This window comes from Portunus trituberculatus, chromosome 39, assembly GCF_017591435.1.
Source record: "Portunus trituberculatus isolate SZX2019 chromosome 39, ASM1759143v1, whole genome shotgun sequence".
Classification (NCBI taxonomy): Eukaryota; Metazoa; Arthropoda; class Malacostraca; order Decapoda; family Portunidae; genus Portunus; species Portunus trituberculatus.
Genome location: NC_059293.1, coordinates 18,276,828 through 18,295,027, shown reverse-complemented (window position 1 = coordinate 18,295,027; position 18,200 = coordinate 18,276,828). Strand labels below are relative to the sequence as shown.

The 18,200-nt window shown below is 37.4% G+C and overlaps 4 protein-coding genes and 1 long non-coding RNA gene across 7 annotated transcripts in view; 4 read left to right on the top strand and 1 right to left on the bottom strand.

Annotated features, from left to right (window-relative positions):
• The first annotated feature begins 214 nt into the window (after positions 1-214).
• LOC123515394 (D-aminoacyl-tRNA deacylase 2-like) lies at positions 215-2,234 on the top strand. Its single transcript, XM_045273924.1, has 3 exons — positions 215-424; positions 771-948; positions 1,619-2,234. Exons 2-3 carry the CDS (start codon positions 781-783, stop codon positions 1,997-1,999), a joined length of 549 nt encoding a protein of 182 aa, XP_045129859.1. The 5' UTR covers positions 215-424; positions 771-780; the 3' UTR covers positions 2,000-2,234.
• Positions 2,235-2,958: 724 nt separating this feature from the next.
• Positions 2,959-9,382, top strand: LOC123515393 (replication termination factor 2-like). Its single transcript, XM_045273922.1, has 3 exons — positions 2,959-3,229; positions 7,402-8,002; positions 8,347-9,382. The coding sequence occupies exons 1-3, from the start codon at positions 3,161-3,163 to the stop codon at positions 8,571-8,573; spliced, it is 897 nt and encodes a 298-aa protein (XP_045129857.1). The 5' UTR covers positions 2,959-3,160; the 3' UTR covers positions 8,574-9,382.
• A 140-nt stretch (positions 9,383-9,522) lies between these two features.
• Positions 9,523-16,138, top strand: LOC123515392 (D-2-hydroxyglutarate dehydrogenase, mitochondrial-like). Of its 3 annotated transcripts, none has more exons than XM_045273921.1 (9): positions 9,523-9,968; positions 10,758-10,942; positions 11,276-11,514; positions 11,880-12,116; positions 12,541-12,716; positions 12,895-13,123; positions 13,461-13,632; positions 14,096-14,246; positions 16,018-16,138. In XM_045273921.1, exons 2-9 carry the CDS (start codon positions 10,791-10,793, stop codon positions 16,039-16,041), a joined length of 1,380 nt encoding a protein of 459 aa, XP_045129856.1. In that variant the 5' UTR covers positions 9,523-9,968; positions 10,758-10,790; the 3' UTR covers positions 16,042-16,138. The 3 variants fall into 3 exon arrangements, with proteins under 3 accessions (XP_045129856.1, XP_045129854.1, XP_045129855.1); XM_045273919.1 differs by lacking the exon at positions 16,018-16,138 and adding an exon at positions 15,143-15,364; XM_045273920.1 differs by lacking the exon at positions 16,018-16,138 and adding an exon at positions 15,143-15,364 and having other exon boundaries at positions 9,523-9,979.
• Positions 11,316-16,045, bottom strand: LOC123515396. Its single transcript, XR_006677862.1, has 2 exons — positions 16,008-16,045; positions 11,316-11,599 (listed from the first exon to the last, which is right to left on the bottom strand). It is a non-coding gene; the product is annotated as an uncharacterized LOC123515396 (long non-coding RNA).
• The window catches only part of LOC123515395 (N-acetylgalactosaminyltransferase 6-like), a 28,948-nt gene continuing 26,819 nt past the window's right edge, over positions 16,072-18,200 (top strand). The window contains exons 1-2 of the mRNA XM_045273925.1: positions 16,072-16,322; positions 17,420-17,578. Coding sequence (XP_045129860.1) covers positions 16,259-16,322; positions 17,420-17,578 — 223 coding nt within the window. The 5' untranslated portion in view covers positions 16,072-16,258. The remainder of the gene's footprint in view (positions 16,323-17,419; positions 17,579-18,200) is intronic.

Below are 18,200 nucleotides of genomic sequence, written 5' to 3'. Positions count from 1 at the left end.
ACATGTTAAGAGTGATGGCAAAAAATTAAATTGGTTTCGATTTTGTTTAGTTTTACACATACACACACACACATACACACACACACACACACACACACACATAGTCTTATAAATGTCTTGGTATCATTCACTTGTGACAGTTACACCTGTTTTAAGTAGAAATCTAGTTATAATGGACATCAGTATATCGCACCTTACAGAATGCGTACAGCGATGAGAGCGATTAGAGTCGAGCGACGTAAACAAACATGGGTCCTTGACTGTCACCGCCGGGCAGTCGCGCCTACGCACATAGTTTAGGACAAGGGCACCAGACACACAAAGCAACCGTAGTGCAGAGTCTAGAACATAAAGCTACGTTCCAGGTTCAAGCAGAGGAAAGATTATTGCCAAGAGACATCACGTGGAAGCCTTCCAGACTAAGGTAAGGATGAAAGGGGCCTTGGTAATGATTGGTCACTTGGTTTCAAAGGAATTTACATTATACATGTTATGTTTGTGTGTTTACTAGATGAGTGAAAGGGCTGACTAACATAAGGAACAGGGAACTCCCTCCTCTGTATTTTAATTTTTACATTTAAGCAAGACATAACATCTTGTTTCAGTTAACCTCCATTAAAAGAGATATAAAAGAAGGCATGAATAGAATATAATAGTATGAAATAACTGTTTTAGTTTAAAATTGAAGTTTTTTTTTGCCTTCACCCAGCAATTATATTTTCATTCTTTTAGTTGTTAACATTGTTGGAATCACCACTGATATTTTACAGAAGTATCACGATGGAAGTAGCGACAGGAAAGGCTGAAGTGGGACAGGCAGCAAATGGAGTAGGACACATGTCAGTTCAACAAAATGGGGAGGTGGCAGGGCGCATGGTGGTGCAGCAGTGTCTCAGTGCATCTCTCAAGCTGGAGAGATCTGAGGATGAGGCACCTGAGATTGTTAAAGTGAGTCTGCTTTTTTGTTTGTTTTCTTGAATTCTTTAAAATGGATCATTGTGTGAAAATGTTAATTTGTTTTATTGGATACTTAGTGAAGAAATTGTATACATTCTTTTGTGTAACTTTGTATCCTCGTTTTATATAATTACGCTTTCCAAAAACTCCATAGTGTTCAGTTAGATTATTATTGATCTATATGTATCTATCTGTGTGTGTGTGTGTGTGTGTGTGTGTGTGTGTGTGTGTGTGTGTGTGTGTGTGTGTTATTCGCCACGGTTATCTGCTGGTTGTCCAGCCAGCCTTTCCCCTATGGAAAGAACTCAGAGCTCGTAGTGACCATTCTTCGGGTAGGACTGAGACCACATCACACACAACACACACCAGGAAAGCGAGGCCACAACCCCTTGAGTTACATCCCGTACCTATTTACTGCTAAGTGAACAGGGGCTACACATTAAGAGGCTTGCCCATTTGCCTCGCCGTTTCCCGGGACTTGAACCCGGGCCCTCTCGATTGTGAGTCAAGCATGCTAACCACTACTTTATGCAGTGTGTGTGTGTGTGAGTCAGTGTGTCAACTGATGTGTTTATATTCTCAGTAGATATGAATTATTCTCAGATCTTTATGAGTAAATAAATAGACTTATCTCCAAATATATACATGTTTTACTTTTCAGATTGGCCGTGGCATGGTTGTCTTTGTGTGCTTCTTGGAGAAAGCAACAGAAGAAACAGTTGATAAGTTGTCCAAACACATAACTAATGTACGGCTGTGTGAGAATGACAACGGTCGCCGTGTGTCAGTGTGTGATGTGCAGGGTGATGTTCTCATTGTGCCCCAAGCAACTCTAGGTGGCAAGCTGAAGGGTAAAGCAATGCAGTATCACATGAATATTGATAAGGTTTTTGGAGAAGCTCTTTACCGTAAGTTTTGTCATCAAGTACGGAGCAGTTCAGAAAAGGTTTCAAGTGGCAATGTCAAGTGTGGAGTGTATGGCACCAGGCAGGTCCTGAGTATGGATACCAATGGACCATATACTCATATCATAGAAGTGTAAAACTCCACTTGTGCTTTGAAAATGATCTTCAGGTGAGTGTGGCCTTATATTACCCAATATTATCCTGACAGTGTGGTTGCCATAAAAAGGAATAAATAAATTATCTTTGATGTAAAATAACCTTTGTTGGAAAGTTTATAATGTGTCATGAATCACCCTAGACAAGAGTGTAACTACTAGCTTGAAAATACATTCCCATAAGATCCAGTGTTATGAAATAAAACTTATAAGTGAAGATAGGGTATTTTACTTAACAAAATTAACTATGTACTACCTTCCTAACATAAAACTACAGTTATTAGCAAACTGAGTCAAGAAGCGTTTGTCTAATGGTCATTTGGTGTAAGTGATAGTTTTAACAGGAAATGCCTATATAGTAACTTGCATTGCTGGCCGTAGATTAACCCTTTCCATCATCGAATTTGGAAACACCAACATTATAGACAGGTAAGTTTTTGTATCATCCTGTTATAGCAAATACGTGGAAATGATAATATAATTAGAGTAAATGAGAGTTTAGAAGCTTGCCATATCTTCTCTTCTTGAAAAAAAGTTTGGGGAAAGTGGAGTGAAGGCCAATGATCAGCAATAGTGCCATATTATACCAGTTGCGTATGTGGGTTAGAGATATAATCCTATTGAACAAAGTTTATCTAATTTTTCAAATAACCAGTAAGAAAAGAAAAGTTGTAATATTCAGCCTCATGGTATTTGCTTGAACAGCATTAGGTAGCTATTCGTTCGAGCTCAGCCTGTTATGGCAAAACAGGTTATGGGTGGAAATAATTTTTCCTTAAGAGTTCCTTAGATGAAATAATGATAAATATCATTATGTGCTGCACAGACACACACGGTTTGTGTGGTGCGCCGTACGACGATGTGAACCAATGATTTTACAGTATATGACTTTATAGTTCCGTATATTCCTTGATGTGAACGGTGCCGTGTTTAGACTGTTCTGTTAGTGTTGGTAACAGTGTCAATGGAAGCGAAGACGTCAACAAAGTGTTTACTGCTGAGTACTGCTGAAATATTTTGATTTTGTTTTACATTTGTCAAAATCTAAAGCTCCTGTACAACACAGGTCGTAAATTACAGTTTCGAAGATCTTGAAAATAAGAAGAAAATCTCAGAAAGGCAACACCATAACACTGGTAAAGGATGGGATGTGACGGAGGCACCATACCCAGGAGGGATGAGCTGGTCAAGACCAAAAAGAAGCCTGAACAAGTAAGTACAGATACACTTATCGTCTGCTGCGGTATTTGCTTTGGTATGTGAGCTTTCAATGAATAACTGCAACTTTCATTATCATCTCATCTGCTTGGCGATGGTGCCGCGAGGTCTTGATGCTGAGTGTAGTCCATGGTTAATACCTGGGCATATCAGATTGAAACTTGATAACCTTCCTCGAGCTTAGATCTGTATTTGCCTTCAATTGATGAGGTATTTAATTACATAACTTATATTTTTGTGAGCATTCGGTAAATATTTACAAGAGGTCATTTGCTTACCAAATATGGGCGTTTCTCTCCTTAGAGTTTGAGGACATGCGAAATTTGATCTATTTTTGTAGCCTCAACCAAGTAAACCAGTACAAACAAAATCTAAGTTAACTTAATCCTAAAACTAACCAAACCTAAACCTAATCTATCTGTTTTTGGTGTGAAGTACAGTGAGTATACTACCATAACATGCAGTTGTGTCATGTGCTACTGACAAGGACCAATGATAAACAATAACTATTCATATCCAGACCTTCATAGCTCATAATGTGTGTACTGTTAATATTTTTGTTCTTCATTTGTGATGTCTGTGCTTCTGTAGATATTACTGCTTACAGGGCTCTTGCTTGTTTCTTCTCATTCTGTATTCTGCATTTGTATAAGTGCACCTATTTAACATTTATGGATTATATATATATATATATATATATATATATATATATATATATATATATATATATATATATATATATATATGTATATATATATACAGGTTGAACCTCCTTAATCCGGTATTCTTTCATCCGACAACACCTGTAATCTGGCAATATATATATTTTTTTTTTTTTTTTTTTACATTACAAGGGCACTGGCCAAGGGCAAACACAGTGTTGGAAAAAAAAAAATCCCGCTGGTTGCCAGGCCCTGTTAAAAGAAAAGTAGAAAGAGAAAAAACAGAAAAATCTAAAAGGAGGGTCCAGTTAACGTAAGAGGTGTCTTGACACTCCTCTTTTGAAAGAGTTTAAGTCATAGGCAGGTGGAAATACAGACACAGGTAGAGAGTTCCAGAGTTTACCAGTGTAGGGAATGAAGGAGTGAAGATACTGGTTAACTCTTGCATTAGGAAGATGGACAGAATAGGGATGAGAAGAAGTAGAGAGTCTTGTGCAGCGAGGCCGCAGGAGGGGAAGGCATGCAGTTAGCAAGTTCAGAAGAGCAGACAGCATGAAAACAGCGGTAGAAGACAGATAAAGATGCAACATTGCGGCGGTGACTTAAAGAATCAAGACAGTCAGTTAGAGGAGAAGAGTTGATAAGACGAAAAGCTTTAGATTCCACCTTGTTTAGTAAAGCTGTGTGTGGATCCCCAGACATGAGAGCCATACTCCATACACGGGCGGATAAGGCCCTTGTACAGAGCAAGCAGCTGGGAGGGAGAAAAATGGACGAAGACGCCATAGGACACCTAACTTCTTGGAAGCTGATTTAGCAAGAGTAGAGATGTGAAATTTCCAGTTTAGATTTTTAGTGAAGGATAGACCGAGTGTGTTTAATGTAGAGGAGAGGGAAGTTGAGTGTTATTGAAGAAGAGAGGATAGTTGTCTGGAAGGTTATGTCGAGTAGATAGTTGTAGAAATTGAGTTTTGAGGCATTGAACAAAACCAGGTTTTCTCTGCCCCAATCAGAAACAAGTGAAAGATCAGAAGTTAGGCGTCCTATAGCATCTCGCCTTGAGTCATTTAATTGTTGTTGGGTTGGGCGTCTGTTGAACGCTGTTGAATAATGCAGGGTGGTATCATCAGCATAGGAGTGGATAGGGCATTGAGTCAGATTTAGGAGATCATTGATGAATAATAGAAAGAGAGTGGGTGATAGGACAGAACCCTGTGGAACACCACTGTTGATAGTTTTAGGGAAGAACAGTGACCGTCTACTACAGCAGCAATAGAACGATCGGAAAGGAAACTGGAGATGAAGGTACAGAGAGAAGGATAGAATCCGTAGGAGGGTAGTTTAGAAATTAAAGATTTGTGCCAGACTCTATCGAAGGCTTTCGATATGTCAAGGCCGACAGCAAAGGTTTCACCGAAGTCCCTAAAGAGGATGACCAAGATTCAGTTAGGAAAGTAAGAAGATCACCAGTAGATCTGCCTTTACGGAAACCATACTGGCAATCAGAGAGAAGGTTGTGAGCTGATAGATGCCTCATTATCTTCCTATTAAGGATAGACTCAAAGGCTTTAGAAAGGCAGGAAATCAAAGCTATAGGGCGGTAGTTAGAAGGATTGGAGTGGTCACCTTTTTTAGGGACAGGTTGAATGTGAGCAAACTTCCAGCAAGAAGGATAAATAGAAGTAGAGAGACACAGATGAAAGAGTTTGACCAGGCAGTGAGCGAGTTCGGAAGCACAGTTTTTGAGAACAACAGGAGGGACTCCATCCGGACCGTAAGCCTTCCGAGAATCAAGGCCAGAGAGGGCCAGGAAAACGTCTTTATAAAGAATTTTAATTTTAGGGATGAAGTAGTCAGAGGGTGGAGGAGTAGGAGGAATATGCCCAGAATCATCCAAAGTTGAGTTGGTAGCAAAGGTTTGAGCGAAGAGTTCAGCTTTAGAAAAGAAGAGACAGCTGTAGAGCCATCTGGATGAAGTAAAGGAGGGAAAGACGAAGAAGTAAAGTTGTTAGAGATATTATTGGCTAGATGCCAGAAATCTCGAGAGGAGTTAGAATTGGAAAGACTTTGACATTTTCTATTGATGAAAGAGTTTTTAGTAAGTTGGAGAATAGATTTGGCATGATTACGGGCAGAAATATATAGGGCATGAGTTTCAGCAGTTGGATGGCTACGGAACCGTTTGTGAGCCGCCTCTCTATCATTGACAGCACGAGAACAAGCAGAGTTAAACCAAGGCTTTTTAGCTTTAGGGTTAGAGAAAGTATGAGGAATGTATAGCTCCATGCCAGAGATAATCACCTCTGTTATGCGCTCGGCACAAAGAGAAGGATCTCTGACATGAAAACAATAATCATCCCAAGGAAATCAGAATAGTACTGCCTTAGTTCCTCCCACTTAGCAGAGTTAAAATGCCAGAAGCACCTCCGCTTAGGCGGGTCCTGAGGCTGCACTGGAGTGATAGAACTGGTAACGGAAATTAGATTGTGGTCGGAGGAGCCCAACGGAGAGGAAAGTTTAACAGAGTAAGCAGAAGGGTTGGAGGTTAGGAAAAGATCAAGAATGTTGGGCGTGTCTCCAAGGCGGTCAGGAATACGGGTAGGGAACTTCACTAGCTGCTCTAGGTCATGAAGGATAGCAAAGTTGAAGGTTTGTTCACCAGGTTGGTCAGTGAAAGAAGATGAAAGCCAAAGCTGGTGGTGAACATTGAAATCCCTAAAATGGAGATCTCAGCAAAAGGAAAGTGAGATAAGATGTGCTCCACCTTGGAAGTCAAATAGTCAAAGAATTTTACATAGTCAGAGGAATTAGGTGAGAGGTATACAGCACAGATGAATTTAGTTAGAGAGTGACATTGAAGTCTTAGCCAGATGGTAGAAAATTCTGAAGATTCAAGATTGTGGGCACGAGAGCAAGTGGTGTCGTTACGCACGTATGCGCAACATCCAGCTTTGGATTGAAAATGAGGATAGAGCAAGTAGGAGGGAACAGAAAAGGGCTGCTGTCAGTAGTCACAGACAACTGTGTTTCGGTTAGGAAGAGAAGATGAGGTTTAGTAGAGGAGAGGTGGTGTTCCACAGATTGAAAATTAGAACGAAGGCCACGAATGTTGCAGAAATTGATAGTGAAAGTATTAGATGAAGTGTCAAGACACCCAAGGTCGACAGCAGAGGGGCAGTCCGACCTGGGGACATTTATATATATATAAATATATATATATATATATATATATATATATATATATATATATATATATATATATATATATTGTACCCCATTATGCTCATATCTCTCTTTACCAATTCTTACAATCTTTGATGCTTGAGCGCTTGAATTAATTGCAATGCTTTGTGAAGATTAAGCCTAGAACCTGCATGTGGCTTGAAATGCTAGAGGTGAGTGCTTATTCTTTTCATATATTGTATGAGATAATTTGAGAAAAGTAAATGTGAATATATGTTACATATGATTCTTTGTTGATAATCTTTTCTTCATCTTCTACAGAAAGATAAAAATTCAGAGCGCCTTTACCGCTGGCAACACTGTGCTGTGTCCCAGGCCCCTCTACAGCCTCCTGTGGTGGCCTGTGAGCTTGGGCGCATGTATAACAAGGAAGAGGTACTGACACGGCTCCTGGACCGTAGTGCTGAGCCAGCCATGGCCCACATTCGAGGCCTTAAGGATGTAAAGGAATTGGGTCTTACCCCGAATCCATCCCAAGTGCCTGCTGGGCCACTGACAGGAGATGCTGCCCCAGAGCAGCTGACTGCTGAGCATGTGTGTCCTGTCACTGGACTAGAAATGAATGGCCGTCACCGCTTTTCCTTTGTGTGGACCTGTGGGTGTGTTCTCTCTGAACGTGCTCTAAGGGAGGTTCCCACAGAGACCTGCCACCGGTGTGGTGCTCCCTTCCAAGAAAAGGATGTGGTGACTCTCAACCCTCCAGAGGAAGAACTGGAGGCTGTGAAAGCTGCTATGAATGCTCGCCGTGCTGCTGCCAAAGCTGCAAAGAAGGCCAAAAAGGAGGGTAAAAGGGCAGCTGATGAAGAGGAATCACAAGGAACTAGTGGTAGCAAGTCCAAGAAGGCTGCCAAGCACAGCGAAGGTAATGAGGGTCACAGTAATGATTTTGATGTTTTCTTAGTAATTCTCTATTTGATAATCATGGAGATATGAGGGATGAAAGTAAAATGGAAGTGTCAGAGCATGGAAGATGTGAATGCAAGGACAGCAATGCATGATAATTCATGGACATCCCCTTGGAAGAGTTTCTAGGAATAGATGTAACTGTTAAGTAGGACATAAACTTGTGGACTAGGATTGTTTTTATGGCATGTTGATAAAAATGTTTACATTGTTGAGAAATTCTCTGAAACAAAACAAAAATGAGTTTATGACTGAAATAATGGCAAACTATGCTCTGCTAATTTCATTCCTCTTCATGAATAGGTGCTGCAGGTACTAGCGGTGAATCTTCATCCAGCCGTCTGCGTGTGAATGGCATGGCATCAGCAGTTCTTAGAGACAAGGCATTTGACAAGGTGCGGTCAGCAGGTTTTAGTGTGGCTTCAGACCCCAAGGCTTCTGAGGCCTACAAGAGTCTCTTTGATACACACAAGACAGCCCTCAAAAAGCCAAGTGCCCATTGGGTTACTTGTAATCCCCAGTACTTTTAGTCTTGCAATCCTGTCACTTAATTATTTCTTGCAACATATCTGTATCATGGCTCTATGTTTAACCATATAATCTATCCCCCACTATCCTCTCTACCTCTCCTCTGTGACCATTATTACCAAATTGATTTTGAATATTGTCTCAAGTGTATTTACTTTGGGAGTTTTATTTAGTACATAAAAGGAAACCAAAGATCCAAGAAAATAGTTGATATAGCTACTGTGGACAAAGTGTTTGCATTTTATATCCTTAAGAAGAAAAAGATTTCAAAAGAGTAAAATGTAATACTGTAGCATTATATCCATCCTTTGTAATATCATGGCTATTCATCTAATTTGTTTTTTTCTTCTTTTCACATTCTTCCTCATTAAGGTAGACTCAGGTTTTTTGTTTTTCCATTTTTGCTGCTGCTACTTATCTTTTCTATTTCTTACCTTCATTTCCTCCTGATCTTCCTTAAGATCATTATTCAGTTTGTAAATATGTTTGTCAGTCTAATTTTTGAGCAGACAGACCATTTATTGCAATTTTTCTACAAGGGTAATTTGTTATTTCTGCTTATGAAGTATTTACCTGTTTAGTATATTAATTCCATTCCTTTTGGTAATTAATAGTATTTATCTATTCTCTTTAAAATCAATCAGAATGTTTTGAGTGTTTGTTAGTGATATGTGAAAGGTAAGTTGAAGACAGACTTGGTATATCACATACAGTACATCATTTACATGAGATCCACTTTATATGTTGAATGTAATGTATTGGAAAAGTTTTTGGCACAATTGTATGAATGAAATAAATTATATAAACTTTTCCCTACTAGTTGACTGATCCATGTCGAATTGAAAGATTTTATCTTCCAGAAAAAATATAACAAATAAAGACACTATTTGTATAAACTTCTCCATTTGACTGCTGGCATACACCACTTCAATGTAGTGATGTGTCAATTCTCATATGGCTGAATTTGTGAATAATTTTTCTCCATTTTTATTTTTTCCTTAGCAGGAGTTATTATTTAATCCTGATTTTTACTGCCTCTTTGTTTCCCCACTTATAAACATTGTGGCAAAGCGAATTGGTTAGGCAAATAAAAGTATTTATATCTGCTATTATAGACTCTCTCTCTCTCTCTCTCTCTCTCTCTCTCTCTCTCTCTCTCTCTCTCTCTCTCTCTCTCTCTCTCTCTCTCTCTTAAAAATGCTTGCAATGGTGAGAAGCCATTGTGTTTTGTGTATGACTGCGCATTAAATCTATGATGATGAAATAATGGTTTGGGTTATCCCGTAAAAACAGAAGCAGGAAATTGTTCAAAGCTTCAGTTTAAATCTGTATCTCATTGTGACACAAGGGTGACTTCGTGGAACAGAACACACTGGGCTTGTCACTGCAAGTAACAAGTAAGCAAGAAGTATGTTTTTATTATTTTCTTTCCTTATTTGATGCTACATAATCTCATTAATTTTCTATTTTACATCTTTTGCCAAATATAGCTATTTGTCTCCTTGACTTTTTTAAGAAATGTAGAATTTGAATATATATATATATATATATATATATATATATATATATATATATATATATATATATATATATATATATATATATATATATATATATACTTTTCTCTAATATACTATGTGGTTTTTGTATTATTATTTTTCTGTGCTCAAACATCACAATCACCTTAACCAATAAAACTAAAGGAAGGAAAGTTTTGAGGTGTGGTGCACTGACCCTGCAGGACTTACTAAACACGGTTTTATTGAGCAACCCTGCTGCCTCACAGCCTGACAAATGGTGGAAGATAAAGTTAATGATATAGATAAAGATAGAGACTACCTCTATAAGGACAAGGCACTGTTTAGCCACAGTCCCATAGACTTAGTTACTCTACAAGATAAAAATATTAGGCGCACTCTCTTAGAAGCTAAGGAAAATAAAAATGGATTTTATTTAATCCTTTTGCAATTCATATTTAATTTTATGGTGAAAATTAATTTGCAACACAGCTATTTTCTATAAAATAGCTATAAAATAGAAAAGTAAAACTAGTAAAATAATTACCAAAATATATACATACTGACCAAACATATCAATTAAGGTAAACATTTACTTTCATTTAGGAACATATATATCTTAAACAAAAACAGTTATTTTCACTAAAGGGAATACTTTCTTTTTTTCAGGAATAAGAGCATTTATTTCCAGGAAAAGAAAATATGTTTTATGGGAAAGAATTGAGGCAGGTTATTTCCATGGCCTCACACTGGACCAGGGCATCTTGTAGCCTGAGGTCAAACTTGTATAAATGGAATAAGACTTTCATACATACATCATCATATCACAGAAAGTGTGAACTGACTTCTAAAAGGTATGTGAGATATGTAGCTTAAAGATTTGTAGTGACAGAACCATCATAGCCAATCAAAATGTACTGTGGTGGTGTTGCTGACTTGTGGCTGGCTTGGTGTTCCATGCTGTTGTGCCAGTGTTGTGCCAGGATTCAGTCTTAGGTGACAAAATTTATTTATTTGTTACTGCATGAAGACACTATTTATTAATGTGTAATTATAATTATGTGTATCACAGTTGTAATGCAAGAAAAAGACCTTAAACTACTATACACTGTGATAGCTCTTTATATGAAGAGTTTAATTGTGATTTCATAGAAATTAATGTTTTTTATTGTGTGCATCTTTACTAGGTATCATGTAGAGAGAGGAAATTACAATGAAGTAAGTGCCCAAAACATCAAATTTTTTACTGAACTCTTGGGTCCACACCGAATTATAAAAAATGAATCAGAGCTAGAAAGTCACAACACAGACTGGCTGGAGACTGTGCGGGGAGCGTCTTCTGTTCTTCTTAAACCCAAGACAACTGAGGAAGTGTCTGCAATCTTGTCTTACTGCAATCAGCACAGACTTGCAGTATGTCCTCAAGGCAAGTATTTTGTCATGGACAGTTGTCTTGTGAGCCTCAATAGTAATCCTTCCATCTTTTGTGTTTTCTTCTGCCTTTCATCTCCCTATAGAAATATGATGCCTTAGTTGTTTTATGTCATAACCTGATTGATACTTATACAGTTAGTAAATCCTTGACCAAGCCCTACAGCATAAATTAGTATTAGAGATCATATAATATTAATAGTGAGGATACAAAATTGTAACCAGTGCTATACATTATGATATTATCTTTTAACAAACATTGAAAAATTAAGATTAAGCCCATAAAATAAAATTCATTCTTAACTTGCTATTTTTTTTTTCTTTCTTTTTCATTAGGATTTTGAATTTCTCTCAAAACAGGTGGTAACACTGGAATGGTTGGTGGAAATGTTCCAGTATTTGATGAAATTATCATCTCAACAAACTTGATGAATAAGGTTGAAAACATAGACATTTGGTCAGGTGTTGTTACATGTCAGTCTGGGTGTGTTCTTGAAGCCTTGGATCAGCATGTGGCTGACTTTGGATTAATGGTTCCTCTGGATCTTGGAGCAAAAGGCAGCTGTCACATTGGTGGTAATGTGTCAACAAATGCAGGTAATCATTCTTCTTCTGTGCTGTTATAATATTTTACTTTTGATAATTTGACACCGAGTTATTTTTATGATGAAGGTAGCTAGTAACTCTCACCACATCAGTATTAAGTATAGTACAGATACAAATCTCTCAACATGTTTGTCTACACTCATCATAATCTTGGATATGAATACTTTGTTATGCTTGCAGTAATTGTGTAAGCAGCTGTGAACAGCTGATGTAAATCTTAGAATGCTTTAGACTAGCAGTTAATTGAATCATGTAATTATGTGTCTGACAAGGTAGAGTTCATGTCAAGACAGGGTAGGTTTATTGCTCTTTAATACTGATCTCACTACAGGTCTGGTGAGGGAGGTAGGGTAAATCCATACAGTCTTAAGCAGGTTTACTTAAGGCTGTCATGATTTAATATTAACATTCACAGGAGGCTTACGTCTACTTCGCTATGGAAGCCTTCATGGATCTGTCCTGGGTGTGGAGGCAGTGTTGGCCTCAGGAGAAGTACTTGACTGTATGACAGCCATGAAGAAAGACAATACTGGCTATGACCTCAAGCATTTGTTTATTGGTTCTGAAGGAACATTGGGATTAGTAACAAAGGTAAATATCTATATAAATGGGGCTCTCATACATATCCATTTTCTGATTCTAAATATTTGGTTTGATATTCCATTAATTTTTTCTCAGTGATAGACTATAAAACTGTCATCTATTGAAGTGTGGAACATTCTTATGGCATTCTTTTAGTCATATAATCAACATCCACTGGTTATTTCAGATTGCAATCCATTGTCCACCAAGGCCACAAGCTGTCAATCTTGCCTTCTTAGGTCTCAGCTCTTATGAAAATGTTCTGAAAACCTACACTGTAACTAGGAGCAAGCTTGGAGAAATCTTGAGCTCATGTGAATTTATTGACAGATCATCTCTTGAATGTGTAGAAGAGAACTTGAAACTAAAGCCACCAATTTCATCACATGAATATTACATGTTAATTGAGACTTCAGGTTAGTATAACAAATAACTGTAGGCAATAGATTTCAATAGTTACTAAAGAAAAATTATCTTCATGTACAGTATGTATACCTTTGGCATTTGAATATTCATTGTATTTTACAAATGAAATGTTTGTGTATATTATCTTGTAATAATGCTTTTTCAAAAAAATGTTTTGAGTTTTATTAGTTTATTTTACATTTCCAATTCTTGATATTGTATCATGCCAAACATTCTTGCAGAGCTGATGTATTTTTCCTCTTTTAGTGTTTTCACTATTCTTTGAACCCTTCCTAATCCTTATTCTTATGCTACAGTGTGCTAACTAGATATTTGTCTTTTATTCAGGATCAAATAGGACACATGATGAAGAAAAGCTAAATATCTTCCTAGAAGATGTTCTTGGGTCAGGAGTAGTTGATGATGGCATTGTCGCTTTTGAACCCTCCAGAATGCTTCACATATGGGGACTGAGGGAGAGGATTGCAGAGGCCCTTCACCATGAAGGCTATGTCTACACGTGAGTAGCAGTGATAATTAGTGTTATTTATGTTGTGCCATATTTTAGAACATCATGAAAATACCAAGATTGTTTTAGAAAGGCAAAGTGAATTGGTTCAGGTTTCTTGTGACTAGTGTAATGGCAGATTCAGAGAGGATTGAACCTTGGCAGATTGCTGAAGGTGGCCATAAGTCAGACTTCTTACCAGTTATGACATGACTGATCACTGAGACAAAGTGGATTTTGGTTAGCTCAGACTGTTTCTCTTTTTACATTTCTAAATTTCTTCTGATAGTGTGCATTATTTAAAAGGTGAATAAACAATATAGTGAGTCTCTTGTCCAACCACAGAGAATCTCTGAACTCAGGAGATGAGATTTTGGAACTGATGTTTTCTATACTTATCTCTGTAATACTGAATTTCTTTTTATTTATTTATTCATTTATTTATACTTATTCATCTTATCTATTATTTTGAAAGGTATGACATCTCCATCCCATTGTCTCATTTCTATAAAATGGTGGAAGATATGAGGGAGCACTTAGGATCAAAGATCATTCGCTGCTGTGGCTTTGGACACATTGGGGATGGAAATCTTCACCTCAGCTTCACAACAGAAGAGTTTGATGAGGTCTGTATTCCATCAACATCATTCTGCTCATAATATTATTATCATGAAGAAAATATATGAACCCCTCTCTCTCTCTCTCTCTCTCTCTCTCTCTCTCTCTCTCTCTCTCTCTCTCTCTCTCTCTCTCTCTCTCTCTCTCTCTCTCTCTCTCTCTCTCTCTCTCTCTCTCTCTCTCTCTCTCTCTCTCTCTCTCTCTCTCTCTCTCTCTCTCTCTCTCTCTCTCTCTCTCTCATTCCATTACTTGCATGTCTTTTCTCAGAACATTTCATGTGTTGTAGTACATGTTGCATCACACAGCCAGATTTAAGTATAGTGGATAATTATTATTGTTGTAGAAAGTTTAACATGCCTTACTCTTTCACATATAAAAGAGTTTTCCCTCAATCTCTTTGGTCTACCTTATGCAGGATTTACTTTATGTTTATATATGATGCCTCCCTTGGTCTTGTCATCTTTTTTGTTTTACATTCCTTTCCTTTCTAACAATTCCAAAAAAAGTTACTAGGAAGATCATCTATGACATGATCTTTCAGTCTGTTGTCTTTCATTTTCATCAAGATTAGCCACAGCTCTCCTAATCCATGATATTTGTTTATCTGTCTTTTTCATCCACTTTCACTGATTCACACAAGGTTAGACAGACTGCTCAAGGCAGTAAGAGGCAGCTTTGCAATATAACAGGGTTAAGCTATATGACCAAGGACAGACTGAGAAATAAGGGAGTGATGAATCTTGGATCCATGGTGGGCTTGAAAATGAATGATAATTATGCATTATTTAAAAAAAAAAAACTTACACATTAGGGATCCATAGTGCCATTACATGCAAAGTTGTTACATTGAAATACATCAGATGCAAGGTCCTCCTGTAACTGTAATTTATTTGGCACTTTACAGGAAGTGCTGAATAACATTGAGCCAGCAGTGTATGAGTGGACATCAAAAGTGAATGGAAGCATAAGTGCTGAGCATGGTCTGGGGTTCAAAAAGAGGAATTACATACATTACTCGAAATCATCTGGTGCAGTAACTCTTATGAAGCAAATGAAGAAGCTGTTGGATCCCAGTGGCATTCTAAATCCTTATAAAGTTCTTCCTGATGAATAATTTATTCTAACAAAATCCTTATATATAAGTATATATATATATATATATATATATATATATATATATATATATATATATATATATATATATATATATATATATATATATATATATATATATATATATATATATATAGAGAGAGAGAGAGAGAGAGAGAGAGAGAGAGAGAGAGAGAGAGAGAGAGAGGTAAATTGTACTCAGGTTTTCTAAATATAGAGAAAGCAATCAAAGCATACAACACGGTGAATTTTAATAGAGAAATGTTAGGAAATCTTAGGAAAGATTGGGTTGAATGCAAAGATAATCAACGCGCAACATTCCTATTAACGTGAGAGCTATATATACAATATAAATACAGACTAGGGGACTATGTAGTGTATGATAAAGGATATTATCGTCTACTTATGCTATCTATTTAAAATTTAACAATGTGTCACTATAGCTTATATGCGCAGTTCTTGCTCCCTGGGATGAGCATTGAGCATGGGCAGAAAGCCAACTTGCCAGTATTTTCGCAGGCTGCAGCTCGTGCGAGATAAGACAGAAAGAACAATAAAATGATATAGTGAGAAGTAGTAGTGTTAATGTAGTATGTAAGATTATTTTCTTTTCTAACCTGTTTTTACAAGGTAGAAGTATTGTGTAAACTACTTACTTTTCTGCAGTCACATACGACCTTCAAGCGATAAGCGCAGAGTCACAAGAAGAAGAGGAGGAGGAAGAAAGGATTGTCAGTTGAGCCGCAGTTCGCTCGACATTGGTATAAAGAAAACATCTTGCTAGCGCGATTCGAGCTTCATCAGGCTGATTTGCCCTACTGTGTGCTCCAGGCTGTTTCTACGAGTTCTATACATCAAAGCTAGAGTCATATGTGTCCTTGTCTTACCGGTAGGGTCAGAACTCGGAATGAAGTACTGCAGCACAAGGGGGCAGGAGAAGGGCCTGTCATTTCAGCAAGTCCTCTTCGCTGGTGAGTTTATGATGTCTATTGAGAAAAATTACATTGGTTAGGAATGATGTAGTAAAGGGTTAGGATAACGGAGCATGGGATAAGTGTTTGATGATTGTCTAGAGATTTTCCCCCAAGCAGTGTTTTCTGATCTTTTAAGGTCTAATTTGGCCTTCCTACCTTAGAACCCTGCTTGGTCGGTACTTACAGAAATTAATGTACTTAGTACTATATAAATATCGGCCCAGCTTTCCCACTGATTCCCCAACTCAATTGCAACAGTATATTACATAAGTAGCAACCATTAGTGAGATTTACTCTTGGCACCAGTGGATTACATAAGGAGCCTCGATTGATAAGATTTTATCTTGCGCCGCCCTTCGACCGTCCCTGACCGACTGCTCCAGTGCGTAGACCTAATGATGCATGACGAATGTGTATCTTAATATTTGATGGGTCTGTGTGGTCATACTCAGTGCTGTCAATCATTGATTAAGTCTGTGATTAAACAAATACACTTGCCATGTCTCTAATTTCCCGCAATTTCTTTGTTTATGGCAAGTTAGGTCACCTATCCTCCTACATGACGTGTCATGTAGGAGGATACAGTATAAGATGCGGCTGTATTATAAAGCCACTAGAAATATTTATCATGCTTGTTTTGCCCTCATTCCACATTGAGAGGATAACGGGATGGCTGGCTAGGAGGTTACATCATTTGGTTGCATTTCAGATGCACTCATAGTCACAGTTGACTTATGTAGCAATTGTTGAAGCTAGTTAGTTAAACAGATTATTTTTGTACGATATGTTGGGCTGCATTGGCCGTTAGCACGCCATGTAATAATGGCTGCTGACCGTCTGTTACCACTCATGGATCACCTGAGCAGTAGACCACCACGCACCAGACCATTGTCATTCTCTGTACAATTTTGCTTGGTTTTTATAGCAGTGAGTGTGACTTTATGAACCAGTATTTATAATATGATTATCTCTATTAGCATATTAAAACACAAATAAGGAATACTTAAAGTACTTGACTATAGACTCAGCTACTGCAGATAAGAGCAGCAATTTGCTAAACAATTTTATGGTCCGAGATCTAATTTTGTCCTCAGGCTATGCAAAGGATCTGGGCCTGTATATGCCTGAGGAGGTTCCTGTGTTACGGCAGGAGGAATTGCAAGGTCTCTCTGGCTATTCCTACAACGAGCTTGTATGTGAAGTTGCTCGAAGGTTCATAGATGAGGCAGAAATTTCCGATGGAGAACTACAAGGTGAGGAGCGCAGTATTTTGGTAAACCACTTTCTTCATATACTCGGTCTTTATTTATTTTCAAGTAAATCTTTATATTCTGAGCATTTAGTAATTCAGCTAGAATTCGACCAACTTACAAAAACCGTCAAGATTGATTGAAGTAAATTTGGTCCTTCATGAGAATACCAGTGCGAAGCTTTGTGGTACCAGTGCGAAGCTTCGTATCGCCCGTGCAGAGCTTCGTACGTAAATCTTGTACGGAGGCAGGATTAATAATTATTGGTCATGAGAGGCTTTCACCAGGAATCAAACCCCTTTCAGGACACACACACACACACACACACACACACACACACACACACACATATATATATATATATATATATATATATATATATATATATATATATATATATATATATATATATATATATATATATAGCGTACCGTGTACGCTATAGACGCCCTGTTTTTTCAAGTTATATATATATATATATATATATATATATATATATATATATATATATATATATATATATATATATATATATATATATATATATATATATATATATATATATATATATATATATATATATATATATATATATGGATAGATGTCGGACTTATATTTATGTGTG

Coding starts and splice junctions, on each gene's coding strand:
- LOC123515392 (XM_045273919.1), top strand. CDS start 10,791: ATGTTTTATGGGAAAGAATTGAGGCAGGTTATTTCCATGGCCTCACAC. Junction 12,717..12,894: donor CATTGGGATTAGTAACAAAG/GTAAATATCTAT, acceptor TGGTTATTTCAG/ATTGCAATCCATTGTCCACC. Junction 14,247..15,142: donor CAACAGAAGAGTTTGATGAG/GTCTGTATTCCA, acceptor GGCACTTTACAG/GAAGTGCTGAATAACATTGA.
- LOC123515394 (XM_045273924.1), top strand. CDS start 781: ATGGAAGTAGCGACAGGAAAGGCTGAAGTGGGACAGGCAGCAAATGGA. Junction 949..1,618: donor AGGCACCTGAGATTGTTAAA/GTGAGTCTGCTT, acceptor TTTACTTTTCAG/ATTGGCCGTGGCATGGTTGT.
- LOC123515393 (XM_045273922.1), top strand. CDS start 3,161: ATGGGATGTGACGGAGGCACCATACCCAGGAGGGATGAGCTGGTCAAG. Junction 3,230..7,401: donor CCAAAAAGAAGCCTGAACAA/GTAAGTACAGAT, acceptor CATCTTCTACAG/AAAGATAAAAATTCAGAGCG. Junction 8,003..8,346: donor GGCTGCCAAGCACAGCGAAG/GTAATGAGGGTC, acceptor CTTCATGAATAG/GTGCTGCAGGTACTAGCGGT.